General features: G+C 42.2%; 2 protein-coding genes across 2 annotated transcripts; both read left to right on the forward strand.

Annotated features, from left to right (window-relative positions):
* The first annotated feature begins 6,495 nt into the window (after positions 1–6,495).
* LOC125019504 (elongation factor 1-alpha) lies at positions 6,496–10,426 on the forward strand. Its single transcript, XM_047604315.1, has 8 exons — positions 6,496–6,649; positions 7,641–7,793; positions 8,386–8,565; positions 8,659–8,955; positions 9,047–9,197; positions 9,279–9,535; positions 9,628–9,862; positions 9,972–10,426. Exons 2-8 carry the CDS (start codon positions 7,650–7,652, stop codon positions 10,091–10,093), a joined length of 1,386 nt encoding a protein of 461 aa, XP_047460271.1. The 5' UTR covers positions 6,496–6,649; positions 7,641–7,649; the 3' UTR covers positions 10,094–10,426.
* A 188-nt stretch (positions 10,427–10,614) lies between these two features.
* LOC125019503 (elongation factor 1-alpha) lies at positions 10,615–17,663 on the forward strand. The gene is made up of 8 exons (XM_047604314.1): positions 10,615–10,764; positions 11,781–11,933; positions 12,420–12,599; positions 12,691–12,987; positions 13,085–13,235; positions 15,396–15,652; positions 16,953–17,187; positions 17,276–17,663. Exons 2-8 carry the CDS (start codon positions 11,790–11,792, stop codon positions 17,398–17,400), a joined length of 1,389 nt encoding a protein of 462 aa, XP_047460270.1. The 5' UTR covers positions 10,615–10,764; positions 11,781–11,789; the 3' UTR covers positions 17,401–17,663.
* The last annotated feature ends 20 nt before the right edge of the window (positions 17,664–17,683 follow it).

Here is a 17,683-nt window from a genome sequence, read left to right on the forward strand (position 1 = left end):
AGCATTTATCTACATGTTAGCACTGAGTAAGTAGCATGTATCTCATTATGAAAGGCAACAGATCAAATGTTGACATCTCTTTTTATATAGTTTCACATTTAAATGCCATTTTAATGATTTAAACAAGACTAAACTCAGGGTTATATGTATTTATGAAGCAAGACGTATGCATTTTAAAGTAAAGTGGCTTCAGCAGAGTATTGCTGAGCTCAGGTTGTTCATCACATACTGAACAACAAACATTTCCCTTAAGGAATATCTTCTTTTTTTTTTTTTGCCTACACCACTTCATTATTATTGTAATGTATTATTGCTTTCAAATCAAATTAAACTTTATTTTTAAAGCATTTTTTCATACAACAAAATACAACCCGAAGTCTACATCAAGATGACAAAGAACTGGTAAGAGACCAGTTTGATTTGCAAAGACATGTTTTTATTCAAGTGCAATTCATGAATGTTTACGCACAAAGACATAAACTAGTTCCATTACAATATCCACTGCTTGAAGCAGGAATATTTTTTTGTCTTTTTTCAGGTCCAGTTGTTGTAAGGAAACACACAAAAGAGGCAATTTAAGGAGGTGGTTTTGCCATCAGAGCCTGAGGTGACCAAACTAATCCAACATGAATGCTGTGATATTCCTGCAATAAACACTTCTCCTTCTTAACACGTGGGGTGTGAAACAGACCAAAGCGCGCACATGAAAAGAAAAGGCAGCGCTTTGTTAGCAAGTGTGAACCGGGCGCTCACAAGTGTGGGAGCAGTGGCCAACAGGAGACGAGGAACCCGGCAGTGTGTTGCTAATTTGCTTTATTTGCATTAACTATTTCCCCCGATTGACACATTTACATACAGTTTGCTGACATTGCAATTCAGATTGAGTTACATTAAACTCTGCCTGTAGGCACATGAATACCAATGACGTGGGATTTTCTGAATGTTGGCAGGAATCAGAATCAGTCTTTTTTGTCCTGCACCCACACAGAAACAGCCATGTTCCCTCCTTACTGGCAGAGCAAGAAGACTCCAGATCTAAGCTGATGCTGCCTCTTACTAAACTATTAATTCATTATAACCATATCCACTCCTTTATGGTCGAAATGTATGTGGACATTTTCTGTGCAGGCGCAACAAAACACATTATTATTTTTATTTGACGCTCACGTGTATTTCCACCAGAGAGAAATCTCCCCTTTTCAGATTAGTTATTTTTAGGTCGTGACAAGTTAAAAGAATCTGCATTTTTCACATGATACAAGTAAATCTTTAAAAGAATCCACTAGTATATGTGTGTTATATTTTATTATTATTATTAAGTTACATGAGTCCTACGTTGGCAGCTGAGATGTCTGCGTTCCTTTTATATCCTGACACATTTTAAAGGTAAATTTATCCTTTTTGTTCGTCAAATATTAGTCAACAGTTAGAAAATGTGTAAGTTGTTTTTTTGTAAATGATATAAAGTTATTATCACATGCACTATATTCACCCATTAGCTGCAATTACCCAACAGATAAAGTTTTTTTACAGAGTAAGACATACTGTTAAAATGCTTAATTGTGAAAATAAGCAGAGCTGGAACAATGATTTGATTACAACCATCTTGATTATCACCCTTTATTTAAAGAAAGCAAACATTTGCTTGTTCCAGCTTTTCCCATTTAAGCAGAAACAAGTCCAGTGATTTTTTTTTTTTTAAACAAATCAACAATTGATTCAATCAAGAGAATAATCAGCATATTGACCTGATCTGATCACAGCTAATCATGTTATAACTAACAGGAGTAAATCAGTCAGTTGCTGAATGCTGAACTATTAAAGTTTAGTAGATGTATTTTAAGTCCTGAAAACCATCACATCACCAGTTTTTAATTTTTAAAACACCAATTTTAATGTTTTATACAAACACAACATTGCGAGGACATTAGTTAGTATAAACTTTCCACATACTTAAAATGATAAACACCATCTAAACATAGGTTAACAGTAGAAATGAATGTTGCTCCAGGCAATTGAATTTAACTTATAGTTCGACTTATTCAGCTGTGAGGTTGTGCTTTTTAGTAGTATTGACCTTTATTGTGTTGTGTGGACATGTGTTCCTATTATTTCGACATTCTAAGGCTATGTGGACATTTTTTTCTTGACTACTTTTACCAAATGGAGGAGATCCTGCAGAAATAACAATAATAAAAAAATACACTGAACTTTCCTTAACTGAGGTTCTGTTGTAAGTACATATAGATATTAGTCAATTATTTATTAAATTAAGTGAAATATTTGCCCCAATAATGCTAAACATTGTCTCAAGAGGCTTTACAGAACCACAAGCTTTTTACATATATTATATTTGATATATTATTATTTAATATATATTATATTTAATTATTATTGTATTAATTATTTTTCTGTTGCAGAACTGATGCAATTGGCTGTATGTAAATGCCATTTTCAGACTCGGGTCAACTCGTCTTTTATGCTCTTTCACACGGACCTCCCACTGTGAGAGCTGCCCTCATACATCATTGTGTACATTGCAGATAAACAATGGACGGCATGGTGTATTTTTTTTTAACGTTTTCAGTTTGTTGTTGACCTGAAGAATGGACCGGGCATAACCCCCGTTCTTTCAAAAGGCTGCTGACATTACAATAAATCACTGTGTCCTGCACAGAGCCCAATATCTGCTGTCAAATCTCCTCTTCTCCTCGGATGCAGAGCGCTGCCATGATCAGTAAAAAAAACTGTGGGAGATCGCTACACAAACTGCATATAAATACAGTCGCACATGCCTTCTCTGGTCGATGCAATTTCCCAAACATGACTTAGGACTAATTCACATATGCGCTTCTATTAACAATCGTGTAACAACACATTTGATTTGTTTGATTGAAATTTCAGAAATCGGTCTTTACGTGAGTAGACCAAAACTTGTCTTTGAGCTGAAGCTTCTACAATGATACAGTCTGTCAGGCCGTCAAGTGCCAAAATCAGAATCTATAGGAAGATACATCAAAGGAAGGGGCTTAACATGTTTTTCTCTTCTCTAGTTAGACGTTCAGACCTCCTGTTGCTATGACCACCACTCATACCAGATGACTCACCACTGACGTGCTGCCAGATACTGTCGGCCTGTTGAATCACATTCTCCCAATCGTGCACACTGACAACCACAGACGCACTCATACTTCCTCCCTCTCTGCTGCCCTGTCCTAGTTGGTGCCTGAATAAAGAGCACAGCTGCTGTACTTCGCTCTCTTCAGTCATTATATCATTAACAGGCAGAATCTTTATGAGCAGAGCTGCTGGTTAATGTCTCAATGCTCTGAGGCTGTATTTTCCTGAAATGCAGCTCACATATATACACGTTATAGACAAATCACAGCGACAGTCTGCAACAGGATGAGTCAAAAAATCATTATTTTAAGTGAAATATCTCAACTAATATTGGGCAAACTGCCCGTCTCATGTTGAGGATTTACTTGTTTAGATAATTTTGCTAGCATGGCTAAATAGAAGCAAAATTCACCCATGTCATGTTAGCACACATTAGCAAGTTAGCATGCTACATTCATGTTAAATGTAAACATCTTTGTTGAAAATTAAAGGACTTTTACGCAGCGTTCACATAAACTTTGCTCGCGAGCTTACGATGTACTCACAATCTTATAATAAATTTACACAAATACAAATACCACAAGGGGGCGCCATTCATTCTGCGTTAACTGGTGAGCGTAAAGACGATCTCAGTGAATGGAGCCACAGTGCAGAAAAAATGGTGGGCGGAAAGGAGACAAAAACCCAATAATGCTTCTTTGGCTAACAACAACAATGCTAACAATCAGGTTATTTAATAAGACAAGATGCACAAGTCACGAAAAACCAGTTACCAGAATAGAAATTAAATAGGACACAGAGGTCAATCAAAGAAATTCAGAAATATAAGAAAGAATGGGGCATTTTCCTAGTAAAACTTTAAATAAAATAGAATAATCCTACTGCTTTTTCACTAATCATTTCCCATTTTTACAAACATTTTCAGTAAAAATGAAAATGGTAGGAACACATTTTAAATATAATGTACACAAAATGAAAAAAAGTTAAATGGTAGCTTGGCCTTATTTCCTGGGTGTTAGCCAGTTTTCTTGTGAAACAAGTCAGGTGTTCTGGGGCAAGTTTTTCTTTGCTCAGCCTTTTATACGTGTGGTGCCAGCATTTCTGTCGGACTAATGTCAACTATAAAATGTGTATATTCGCTCTAATTACATATATATGTACACGTATTTTTAGTGCTAGAGTCTGATTTATTGTGTCAAGACATTTCTGTTTGATTCTCAGGTTTTTATCCTATGTTGCACCCTTTTGCTAAAGCTATCAGATGCAAAAAATAAAGGCTTACAAATATCTCTTGTTTGCTTATTTACAATTCACTGAAAGTCTGTTCATAGAAAGCGAAACCTAGGTGGACCACATGTTTTCTGGGGTTTCTGTTTACCTGCTAAGAATATATGCTGGGGTATTTTGTGTTATTGATGAACCACTTGGAAAAAATAAGCAAGAAGCTATTTATTTTTTCTAAACACATTACTGGAGGAGAAGTGATTAATTTATGTAATGGACCCTGGTAAACAAGGGCAGTTCTTACGTCTTATTTCATGATTAAGACACAAGACATTGTTTATTTATCCCACGTATGGCAGATTTCCCAGTCACAATAGTGCAGATTTACACAAGAATATACAACAAAAAGAAGACGTTGAAAAGATACTATGTGTTACTGAAACTCTCTATGTGTGTTTATTATTGGCGTGTCTCCTCACAGGTCACTGAAATCCCAGCCCAGTCTGACGGGTTATATTTAACGTGACTAACCAGAACAGAACTTGCTCAACAAGCTGCCGTGTGCACAACATTTATCAAAGACCCAAGACTTTCCAGGCTCCACGTTAACTTTACTAACCCAACTTCTACTCCTCTACGCTCTTCACTTCGCAATTTGAAGCCTGCCAAGTCTTTTTTATCTCTACCCTCCCCTGCCTTTATCTCTGTCGCCAACTCTTCGCTCCGCTTCACCACCACCACCCCACCCCCCCGTCCGTCCGCCCCACCCCTCCCTCGCTGCTGCGCTGACGGAAAGCAGCAGCTGCCAAGTTGAAGGGGTTGTCACCTGAACTGCAGAGGAAGCTGAGCGAGTTGTTAGAGAGCAGCACCAGAGGATGCCAGCTGCTTCTATACTGGGCAAGATGCCACAGTGATGGAGGGAAGAGGCAGAATCTGACCTCCTCACCTCCCTCGAGAAGCATCCTAATAACCAACAAGACGGTCTCTAGGGCTTGTTTAAATCGCAGCGTAATGGAGGGGTAGAAATTAACCACACACTTAAAGATGCTTCAGATGAGAACTAGTGTCTCACATAAGCCATTATGATTTCTGTGGGTTATAAACTAAACTCGCGGCTCCACCCCGAGAGAGCGTCTTCTTTAATTCAGGCACGCGTCTGCAGGGAATGTAAATGCCCGAGAGATAAGGTGTCTTGGAACCAGCGGGAGTTCATCTTTTCACAGCCTGGCCCCCCGTTTGAATGCAAATCTCGCCCGGGATTTAAATAATCTTATCAGCAAACCGGTGCTACCTAGGAGGTGGGAGACTCGGTGGGAGGGAAGACGGGTGAGGGGTGAGGTTTGTTTGATCGTGACATTAAATTAAACATTTAGAAAATGCACGTTGCCATCCGTGCAGACGGTCATATGGGACGTTTGAGGCTGCGAGGCTCCATGCAACACGCAAAATCAGGGACACACTATGAATGAATACACTAACTTGCCTAAACATTAGGTACACTAGTGAACAATCCTACAGTAAAGCCTCGTTTGTGAATGTTTAAATGTCCCATTTGTGTTGAAACGGCGTCAGAAAGGTGGTGATTTTGGTCATTTTGGAGGATGCGAGCGCTGATAAACTTGATTGAATTAAAAGCGTTTCTGTTATGTAGCTGAGTCCACTGACTATAATGGGTTATGTGGCCATATATGAATGAAAGAAACAGCTCTCTTGTTTGTTTATTTATTTATTTGAACAATTTTTTAATACCATAACCCTCATGAATGTCAAAAATAGGAATATAACAACCTTCATAAAGACACCACTGGAATGCATTTACTAGTGTTCCTAATAAAGTGGCAAACGAGCTTAAAGGGGCAAATATATATTTATTTCTTCACCAGCATTAATTGGCTTGTTATTTGTGACATATTTTGACATATATATATATTTATAATATATTTATAGCTTATTAGTAGCGAGGAAAGTGGAAAAAATCCAGCCGCTCGTTAACAATAACTAACAAATCTTGTACGTGTATCCCGCCTCGGTGTTATTGCAGATTTCTTTCCGTGTCTTTTTTCTGTGGGTCTGTGGCGAGACTGCTTCATACATACATACATACATGTTCGAGGGCTTCATCCGGCTTCGTGCTGACGTTTTTTGCAGGAATGTGTGTGATTTGCGGGGTTCGCACCGGGGAGGGCGACGGGGAAGTCAGGCCGCCTCCCATCTGGTATAAAAGCCCCCGGTCCGAGCCCATTCTTCCTCTTTCTGTTACCTGGCTAGGGGCAGCAGCTTTGGCCGAGAAAACCCAGAAACACCGGTAAGCACAGCTTTGATTCATCCGCCGGTTTATATGGAGAGCAAAATGTCTTCTTTTATTACTTTAAAAAAACAGAAATGAACATTTTACTCAAAAGTTCGCCGGTTTCCCTCGCAGTTAAGTAACTTGCCATTAACCTGTGGATTTTTTTTAAATCAAAGATTTACCTCTTAAAATATTAAAAGCTATCGATCGTGCTACTTCAGTTGACAGTGTAAACATGTATTGTGTATTTGTGGAGTTTTGTTAGTCGTATTTTTAACTTTTTAACGCGGTTTCTTTTTTGTGAGGGAGGAGGAAAAAAATGTGGAGGAAAGGAACAAAGAGGGGGGGCGCTCCGAAAGCGGAGACCTTAGGATGCTTAAATGGTATTTCTTCCGCCGTCCTCCATGAGAACAACTGCTCGTATTTTTCAGCGACAGGTGTTGAGGGGCAATTCTGGATAGGATGGCTTCTGAATATTTGGCGATCTTTGTAACTTTATCCGACGTGGCCCTTGGAGTAACACGTGTCTCGTTTGGCCTGTGGCCGAGTGAGGCCTAGTAGTAGCAGCCGCAGCCTGCTTGTTTCTCACCCTCCCCAGCACTTGTAACTATAACTGACGGTAGAAGGCTTTAATATACATTTCATTTGTCTAATTGATGGGAATAACGGTGTGATACTTAATGGCCCAGTGCCGGCGTGGTATTCAAATTAAGCCGGGCCGTATGCCACAGGAAAGCTACACTCCGCCATGCTATCTAGGCTAATTAATAAAAGATGGCGCCCTTAAAAGTCCAACCCTAACGGTTTTTACATAAAACTATAACGGTGGGAAATGTGGTTATGTCATTTATCGGGTGGCAGTTCGTTAACGTTAGTTGATCAAAACGCCAAAATGGCGTCCGGTGGGCTCACACGATTTTCCAAAAAAAAGGTTAATGTAAGCCTGAAATATGATTGTAAACACGCCATTAACGAATTCCCCCGTGTTATTTTTTTTTATTACCAGTAAATCAAAATGGGAAAGGAAAAGATCCACATCAACATCGTGGTCATTGGCCATGTCGACTCCGGCAAGTCCACCTCTACCGGACACTTGATCTACAAGTGCGGAGGAATCGACAAGAGAACCATCGAGAAGTTCGAGAAGGAAGCCGCTGAGGTAAGAGCTTTTACACTTTATTGGTATTTTTTTTTTCCTGAATAATCTTTGAATGCCACTAAAGTCGAATCCAAAATGGCGGCGTCAGGAGTCTCCACTGAGCTCAACTGCCCGGCACGAGGGTGTAACGTTCGTGTGCGCGCACGCTGGGTGGGGCTTAACGTTGGATGGTGACTCAGCATTTTTTCCTCAGTGGAGGCCTCAGGCCGGTGAAAGAGACATTGTGTATTTGACAATAAATGATCATTGTTGTCAGATTATTTAAAATCAAGTCAAAAAATAATCTTAAAATAATTAAACCACTTTAAATTCTGCTTCTACATATGGGTAATGTTGGGCATGTCAGATATTGAATACAAATACTTAATACAGCTGCTCTGTCAGTTGAGGCCTATTAAACAATTTTTCCTTATATCAAATTAATACTTGCTGATTGGTTCCTGTGAATCCACTGTTGAAATGTGTGTAGTGGATGTTAAATAAACATGGATAATGGGAAATGGCCATAGTTTTACTCCTTTGCAGAGGCACAATTTTACTTCCTAAACTTCATCTGTTCAGCTTTTCTGACCGACTCTGTTTTGTTGTACAGATGGGCAAGGGCTCCTTCAAGTACGCCTGGGTGCTGGACAAACTGAAGGCCGAGCGTGAGCGTGGTATCACCATCGACATCGCTCTGTGGAAGTTTGAGACCAGCAAGTACTACGTGACCATCATTGATGCCCCCGGACACAGGGACTTCATCAAGAACATGATCACTGGAACCTCTCAGGTGATTATCATCAACAAACTGCAAGGTCAACGACAACATTTGTGTTGTGTGTGTATGTTCTCATGTACTCACGGCTTCAATGTGGATTTCTAGGCTGACTGCGCTGTGCTGATCGTCGCCGCCGGTACTGGTGAGTTCGAGGCCGGTATCTCCAAGAACGGCCAGACTCGTGAGCACGCCCTGCTCGCCTTCACCCTGGGCGTGAAGCAGCTCATCGTCGGCGTCAACAAGATGGACTCCACCGAGCCCCCTTACAACCAGGCCCGTTACGAGGAAATCACCAAGGAAGTCGGCGCCTACATCAAGAAGATCGGCTACAACCCCGCCACCGTTGCCTTCGTCCCCATCTCTGGATGGCACGGAGACAACATGCTGGAGGCCAGCGACAAGGTGAGGATATAGTTTGACCACGGTCATGTAGTGCTCCTCTTGCAGATGTGATTCATGCGGACATGGACTAACTTGTCTCTCTTGATTGCAGATGCCCTGGTTCAAGGGATGGAAGATCGAGCGTAAGGAGGGCAATGCCAGCGGAACCACCCTGCTGGAGGCTCTTGATGCCATCCTGCCACCCGCCCGCCCCACCTCAAAGCCCCTGCGTCTGCCCCTGCAGGACGTCTACAAAATCGGCGGTAAGAACTCGGCCTCAGAGATGAAACCGTCTGATTGCACTGTAGAGTGTTTGTTTAATGAATTATTATATTTTCTTTAAGGTATTGGAACTGTACCCGTCGGCCGTGTTGAGACTGGCGTCCTGAAGCCCTCCATGGTCGTCACCTTCGCTCCCCCCATGCTGACCACTGAGGTCAAGTCCGTTGAGATGCACCACGAGTCTCTGCCCGAAGCTGTGCCCGGTGACAACGTCGGCTTCAACGTCAAGAACGTGTCCGTCAAGGAAATCCGTCGTGGATACGTGGCTGGTGACAGCAAGAGCGACCCACCCAAGGGTGCTGACAGCTTCAACGCCCAGGTTGGTGTTCTGACCATGACAGTGTAAAGCCTCTACTTGTGTCCCAAGTTGTGTTTGGTAGAAATCTAACTCTCGGTGCGTCCCCCCCCCAGGTCATCATCCTGAACCACCCTGGCCAGATCTCCGAGGGATACGCCCCCGTGCTGGACTGCCACACCGCTCACATCGCCTGCAAGTTCAAGGAGCTGGTTGAGAAGATCGACCGTCGTACCGGCAAGAAGATGGAGGACCGCCCCAAGTTCGTCAAGTCTGGAGACGCCGCCATTGTGAAGCTGATCCCACAGAAGCCCATGGTTGTGGAGCCCTTCTCCACCTACGCTCCCCTTGGTAAATTCATACCCTTCAAAGCCCGTTACTACCACTCTGTGCATGCTTCATAACAACACACACACGATGATCATGGATGCATTTCTAACATCTGCTCACCCCATTACAGGACGTTTCGCTGTCCGTGACATGAGGCAGACGGTCGCCGTCGGTGTCATCAAGACCGTCGAGTACAAGGAAGTCTCCGGAAAGACAACCAAGGCTGCAGAGAAGGCCCAGAAGAAGAAATGAATTGTCGTGCAGGACATCCAGCAACAAGAAGTGTGCCGGCAGCAGCGGGCCACCCCTTCCCCGACATCTTCCCTCAACCCTGGATCATCTTCTCTGAGGCAAAGCTCTCTACTAAAGGACTGGCTTATGCTGATTAAAACCCATCGCAAAAGTTTTCGCAGGAAAAAGAACTCTGTGGCATTGTCGCGTACCTGAATCACAATGACAGTGCCTCTTCTCAGTTAAGTTTAAGTTGGAAAATGGTTTAGAACTGTATCTTGTTGAAATGCCACAAATTTAATTGGAAAGAAAGCTGCTGGTAACATTAAAATAAATGTCTTTGAAAAAATTGAATTTGGCTCGTCTTGGTCCTCTTTATGCCGTCAGCACTAAGGTTTTTGGGCAGTCACAGGCGAGCCTCTGACTGTTGCAGCTGTTTCGTTTTTTTATTTTTTTTATTTTTTTTGCCCATGCCATCCGAGTCCAGTGATGCACTTGACATCCAATCGCCTCGATAGGAGTTATGTAGCGCCAGCCAATGGCACTCCTTATTTTAGTCTGACACCAGCAAGATCATACACAGCCCTCCCTCCCTCTCCCCTGGTTCAGTATAAAAACTCAGGACGGATCACATTCTGTCCTTTTTTTGCCATCGTTAAAGCAGGGGACATCTTGGTAGTTGCCGGGCACAGGTTGGTGAGATGTAATCTTATTTTTTTTTACAGATCGGGCTCTGAATAATGTTAAATGCATGCTTTTCTCTTTAAAGCCGAATATTCAAGGTGAGACACTGCGGATGAGCCTGCGTTTGCCCAAGCCAGAAATGCACCAACCTCGGATGCTTGCTTATCTAAATTTAAGATTTTTTACAAGCATAATTGTAAAAGGCATGCTAGCTCACCTTGTGAATATTTCCAATTTTGTGAAGCTTGTGGTGTATTCAGAATGGCCTTAACATGCTTCTTCCTCGATTTCTTCTAAAATATGTGCACCAATGAGGTCCGAAAAGGATGAATATCAACCAAAAAGGAAAAATCGAGTTGCCAGATTGTTTCTGCCAGTCATGGTTACTCCTTTCTGCCCTCGTGAACGCGCATAGCTTCTGCCCAATGCTGGGCTATACGGGTGTCAGGGTGCGCGCTTGCATCATGTTGACGACAACATGGCGGCTCTGCGCTCCCGGCACAACATGGAGGCCGAGCGAGGAGCCGGCATCCACCCGACGCATGACGCATGACTCATCATCAGTGTCGAAAGTGATCGGAAATGATTAATTAAAACTTGAAATAATGCAATTTATGTTTCTATTTGCCGAGACTTGTTAACTTGACACGATAAAATAAGTAAATGAACAAACTGTGTAATCAGTACTGAACTGCTAGCTGCATGGCCACTGCAGTTAACAGTTATTACCGCTATGTTTGTGACACGGACAAGATGGAAAAAGAAATGCATGTTTAATGCTTATTTTGTACAGGGGAAACCAATCTCTATCTTTAATTGAGAGACAAATTTGACGTTTTTAAAGTGAAACAAACTCCCTTTTTGTGGTTATGTCATTCAGAGGGCGGCAGTTGGCTAACGTTAGTTAACAGAGCCAAAATGGCGTCCAGTGGGCTCGCACGATTTTTTGAAAACGGTTAATTTAAGCCTAAAATATGACCGAACGCACTATAACGAACTCCCCCCCGTGTTGTTTTATAACCAGTAAATCGAAATGGGAAAGGAAAAAACCCACATCAACATCGTGGTCATTGGCCATGTCGACTCTGGCAAGTCCACCACCACCGGACACTTGATCTACAAGTGCGGAGGAATCGACAAGAGAACCATCGAGAAGTTCGAGAAGGAGGCCGCTGAGGTTGGTACTGTGGCCCACACAGTGACGCCGTATGCGGCATAGGGGTAGTGGGGAACGGGCGTGGTGGTAGGGAAGGAAATACTCCCTCATATTCCTTAGCAAAACCCGCCATCTACTGTTACAATGTGGGTAGTGTCTGTTTTCTACAATAGTACAAAATATACGGTTTTATTTTGGATATAGGTCGTAAAAAAGTGGACAATAGCTCTTAAATATCATGGGTACATAAAACAACTAAGCTTTTAATGAATGCAAATTGGTTGTCTGATACTTTTAATTTATTCATTTATTAGATGTTGACCCATTTAATTTGATATTTTCTGGTCTAAATCAGGAAATTGCTTTTACATCATATTTAGGTAAAGATATTTTAACTTATTAGATGTTAAATACACACGAAAATTGGCGTTTCCCAAATTCAGGTAGTTTTACTCCTTTGAAGAGGCACAGTTTTATTTCCTAAACGTCATCTGTTTGGTTGTCCAGATGGGAAAGGGCTCCTTCAAGTACGCCTGGGTGCTGGACAAACTGAAGGCCGAGCGTGAGCGTGGTATCACCATCGATATTGCTCTGTGGAAGTTTGAGACCAGCAAGTACTACGTGACCATCATTGATGCCCCCGGACACAGGGACTTCATCAAGAACATGATCACTGGAACCTCTCAGGTAATTATCAACAACAAACCGCAAGGTCAACGACAACATTTGTGTTGTGTGTATGTTCTCATGTACTCACGTCTAAAATGTGGATTTCTAGGCTGACTGCGCTGTGCTGATCGTCGCTGCCGGTGTGGGTGAGTTCGAGGCCGGTATCTCCAAGAACGGCCAGACTCGTGAGCACGCCCTGCTCGCCTACACCCTGGGCGTGAAGCAGCTCATCGTCGGCGTCAACAAGATGGACTCCACCGAGCCCCCTTACAGCCAGAAGCGCTTTGAGGAAATCACCAAGGAGGTCAGCGCCTACATCAAGAAGATCGGCTACAACCCCGCCACCGTCGCCTTCGTCCCCATCTCTGGATGGCACGGAGACAACATGCTGGAGGCCAGCGACAAGGTGAGCGACCACCAGTCGTCTCTTCTCTGCTGCTGTGGTTTATCTGGCATCGCGTCCAATGGGGTTTTTCTCTAATCTTTTCCCGTGTGCGTTTCAGATGAGCTGGTTCAAAGGCTGGAAGGTTGAGCGTAAGGAGGGTGGTGCCTCAGGAACCACCCTGCTGGAGGCCCTGGACTCCATCCTGCCCCCCTCCCGCCCCACCGACAAGCCCCTGCGTCTGCCCCTGCAGGACGTCTACAAAATTGGCGGTGAGTGGAGTCGCATCATGGCGTCGTAGCAAATGCGTTACGGCTAAATCAGAAGGTGTTTTCCACAAAGAGTTTCCTATTTAAACCTCAACTTCCCACCGGCCTCTTGGAACTGATGAAGCTACTCGGATGAAACGTCTTCTCAAAACGTCCAGCCTCTTTTTAAACACCTGTTGGATTAACATGACCTGGATGACTAAGAACCTTCACACACATTATGGCTTGACTTGATAAATTCACTAATCATTTTCTCCAATACAAAATAAAATCAAATCGGTTTAATAAACCAAGAAACACGCAGTGACGTGAAGTTACAGTAGAGAATTCATATGTCAAACAACAAAATGGCAAATATTCAGCTTATTTTTTTACAAAATGTGTCCATATCGGAGTTACATGTCTTTTATGTATTTTATATCTAAAAATATAGGTTTATGGTAACTTTAGTGCTCAGACCCTCACATTAACACACGTCCTGGTCCATCTGATGTCAAAGCTTCAAGTACAGATGTGGACGCATCCAGAGAACACATCTGGAAAGTGGACTGGTTTGCTTAACATTGGTTAATGTGAACACACAAGGTCACATTAAAGACCACCTGCTCAACAGAGGTGCTATTGTGTCAGTTTCACCTCATTGAGATAAAATTAAAAAACAAATACACTATTATAAATGATGGCCAGAATTATATATCCATATATTTACATAAGTAACTTTTAAAATATCCTGTTCATGTGGTGGTTAGCTAACACAATAAGAAAAGATAATAAGAAAGAAAGAAAGAAAGAAATCATTAAATACACAAGTGTAATTAAATATGCAACCATGTTGACGTATGAAGAGCCAGAGATTAACAGTGTGTTTAAAGGCTTCCAGGGTTTAAGTTAATAATAATAATTTTGTAAATAAAATAAAATAATGACAGAAAATAACTTGTGTGTCCAATTGTGACGCACACTCACAAAAGAACAGCGATGTTCATGGTTCTGAAACAACAGTAGAGATCCACTAGAGACAGTGTATAACATCTGACTACTACCTATCGATCTATTAAATGATTTTTGTGTCCGTGAAGGGAACGAAACTGAGATTGGATCTGAAACTCTGGTTTAGAAGATGCATTTTAATCCCAGAATGTGTCCTAAATATTAATTAAAATATGACACAAAGGCAAGAAGCTGACAGTGAACCCCTTACGTTATCTCACTGATCTTACTTCAAACTTAACACTTTTTGAATAAAGGAGTAAATATCTTGCAAGACAGAGGCTCCTGTTCCTGTAAAATGCCTTAAAAAGTCTGAATTTTGATAATCTTTACTTTAATTCATTAGTTTATTTTGACGTGGACAGTCCCTATTCATCAACTGTACAAAGTGCCAGTAAATATATAGCTAATTAATTTCCAGCTGTAGTCCCCGGCCAAAAATACAAGATAGTATCAACGTAGGTTAAAGAAAACAGTGGAAAATATTTTTTAAAAGAAGCAGCAATTTACAGATACAATGCAGGTGAAGCAAGGACAGAAGAGACACAGTAGTGAACAGTTAAACAGCAGCACGGCACAGAAAACACGCACCAAACGTCCAACGTGTTCAAACATACGAGGAAAATCACGCAACACAAAAGCTTCCCCAGTGGTATCAGAACCACAATACACAAGCACAAACTACTTCATGCAGCACAATCACATCCTGTCCCAAGTTAATTCCAACTTGAGGCCTTAAAAAGTATTAAATACGAGAATATTTTGCATTTTAGGCCTTAAATTTACATTTAGTCAAGTTTCAAATCCACTTCATTAACAGTATGACGCCCTACGATTGTGTTTCTGTTCCTCATTAGTGGAGCGAACCCCAGGGAGGTCCTGATTTGATGGTTGAACGACAAAAAAAATAATAGTAATTCAGATTTTCCTTAAATTTAACCCAAACTGGTCTTAAAAAGTCTTAAATTTCACCTGATCTAACCTGTAGAAACCCTCTGTGTAAACAATCAAATTAAGTTAAACTTTACCCTAATTACAGTCATAAAATGTCCTGTCAACTGAGCATCATTAATTTGCTGAGGAACAAAATGTGGTTTGTCCAGCATTACGACAACAGGCTGTTAACATTTCACGCACATTTAATTAAAATTCCTCCTCCTCCCGTCCCGTCAGGTATCGGCACCGTCCCCGTCGGCCGCGTTGAGACCGGCGTCCTGAAGCCCGGCATGGTCGTCACCTTCGCTCCCCCCAACCTGACCACTGAGGTGAAGTCCGTGGAGATGCACCACGAGTCTCTGACCGAGGCTCTGCCCGGAGACAACGTCGGCTTCAACGTCAAGAACGTGTCCGTCAAGGAAATCCGCCGTGGAAACGTGGCCGGTGACAGCAAGAACGACCCACCACAGGCCGCCGAGAACTTCACTGCCCAGGTGAGAATCAGGGGAGGACGGAGCAATTTGTTTTACATTAGAAAGACACAAACTCACCTGCCAAGAATGAATGTATCCTGCCATAAAATACATCCAAGCTGCACTTTAGACCCGTATTTGATTCCTTTCCAGCGCTGCTGAAACAAATTAAGCCATTCACCAAAACATGTTTAAATTACAGTTAAAAACTAAATCTGCTGTGTAGATAAAAACTGTACTGTAATAAAAGGTTTAAAAGTCCAGTTTGGACTCTTAAATTAAAGCTCTTTTAGATCATATCCATCATAGAAACTCACTCGCCAAAACATTAGGTACACTAGTGAAAACAAATACACTCTAATATAAGAGTCCTGCTCCTTTGTGATTCTAAACCGCACCAGAAAAATGCAGTAATTTAACTTAAAATTTGAGTTTTTGCTGCCGTTAAACTGGATTTAATTAAGCGCAAGAATAATAGGAAGATGTAGATGAAAGATGCTACAAACCACGGCTGCATCCACACTTCTCTCAGCTATTTTTGACTAATGCTCGCACTGCAACCTGAAGTGTCTTTGGAGACTGATCTAGATGCTAAATGTTAGTATATTCCAACCGTGAATTATGAATCCTCCGACACGTGTCACTGTTCACTACTTGATTTATGAAGGAGAATAAATCTAAATGAGAAATATGAACACCTGATGCCTAAATGTCACTGTTTCTTTTAACCTTAATGCATCAGTTTAATTTACTACCACATTAAGTTATTAAGGACAAAAATGTCCACGTTCAAACTTCCGCTTTTTTTCTGCATAAATCTCTTAAGATGCTTCACCACTTTACAAAACTACCAAAAATTCAACCATTTTGAGGATTTTAACCCTTTAAAAGCTATTTTCCATAAAGGTAATGTTTTTTTTTTCCAAATCAGTCTTGAATATAACCAAAATTATCTAAGATGTAGTGTGGCATCAGACTTAAAATTTGCCATCCTCGTATGTCCCATTGACTCCCATTATTATCGCACTTTTTAATCTCTCAGCCATGACACAGTAAAAATCCTTCATTCTGCAACATAAATATTTGTTATTTCATTGGTTTTTGTGCTGGTGTCATTGAGCTTCGCAGGCTATTTTAACGTGTCAAGAAAATAAAAAACGCGGGCCTCTTCTTTTACTGCATTTCACCGTTTATAAAACTAAAATAACAATTAGTGAGTTCATGCTCCTGGCTGGAGTCAGTTAGTCAAGAAGCCACTTTGTTTCTAGCTTTCTGTTTTCAACTCATTTACCGGCGTCTCCTCGTCTCCGTCCCCGCTCAGGTCATCATCCTGAACCACCCCGGCCAGATCTCCCAGGGCTACGCCCCCGTGCTGGACTGCCACACCGCTCACATCGCCTGCAAGTTCAGCGAGCTCAAGGAGAAGATCGACCGTCGCTCCGGCAAGAAGCTTGAGGACAACCCCAAGGCCCTGAAGTCCGGAGACGCCGCCATCATCACCATGGTGCCTGGAAAACCCATGTGTGTTGAGAGCTTCTCCCAGTATCCGCCACTGGGTGAGTAGCCCACGACGTTTCTTCTAATCTCAACATTTGCCGCACACTTTTTGCAAAGCTTTGATTTTATGCATTTTTTGTCCCTCAGGTCGCTTTGCCGTGCGCGACATGAGGCAGACCGTGGCCGTCGGCGTCATCAAGTCCGTTGAGAAGAAGGTCCCCAGCGGCGGGAAGGTCACCAAGTCCGCACAGAAGGCCGACAAGAAGAAATGAATCCTCATGCAGGACGTCGCACACAACGTCACGCGTCAGCAGCAGCAGCAGCAGCAGCGGGCCGCCCCGTCCCCTTTCCTCCCCTGCCACCCAGCGCCGTCTTCTCTGAGGCACAGCTCTCAAATCAAAGACTGGATCATGCTGATTAAAACCCACCGCAAAAGTTTCCGCAGGAAACGAAGGTCTGTGCCTTCAGTAGGAAACCATGATCGTAATTAAGCTGAAGCCAAAACAATAAAAAATCTTAAACATTGCCAAATTAAGACGCTTTCCTTTTGTGGTT

Source organism: Mugil cephalus, chromosome 14 (assembly GCF_022458985.1).
Source record: "Mugil cephalus isolate CIBA_MC_2020 chromosome 14, CIBA_Mcephalus_1.1, whole genome shotgun sequence".
Classification (NCBI taxonomy): domain Eukaryota; kingdom Metazoa; phylum Chordata; class Actinopteri; order Mugiliformes; family Mugilidae; genus Mugil; species Mugil cephalus.

What these genes read in the sequence shown, in the direction of transcription:
- LOC125019503 (XM_047604314.1), top strand. Translation starts at nt 11,790, where the DNA reads ATGGGAAAGGAAAAAACCCACATCAACATCGTGGTCATTGGCCATGTC. An exon ending in TCGAGAAGGAGGCCGCTGAG is followed by an intron (nt 11,934 to 12,419) that starts GTTGGTACTGTG and finishes TTGGTTGTCCAG; the next exon opens with ATGGGAAAGGGCTCCTTCAA. An exon ending in CCGAGAACTTCACTGCCCAG is followed by an intron (nt 15,653 to 16,952) that starts GTGAGAATCAGG and finishes GTCCCCGCTCAG; the next exon opens with GTCATCATCCTGAACCACCC.
- LOC125019504 (XM_047604315.1), top strand. Translation starts at nt 7,650, where the DNA reads ATGGGAAAGGAAAAGATCCACATCAACATCGTGGTCATTGGCCATGTC. An exon ending in TGATCACTGGAACCTCTCAG is followed by an intron (nt 8,566 to 8,658) that starts GTGATTATCATC and finishes GTGGATTTCTAG; the next exon opens with GCTGACTGCGCTGTGCTGAT. An exon ending in CTCCACCTACGCTCCCCTTG is followed by an intron (nt 9,863 to 9,971) that starts GTAAATTCATAC and finishes ACCCCATTACAG; the next exon opens with GACGTTTCGCTGTCCGTGAC.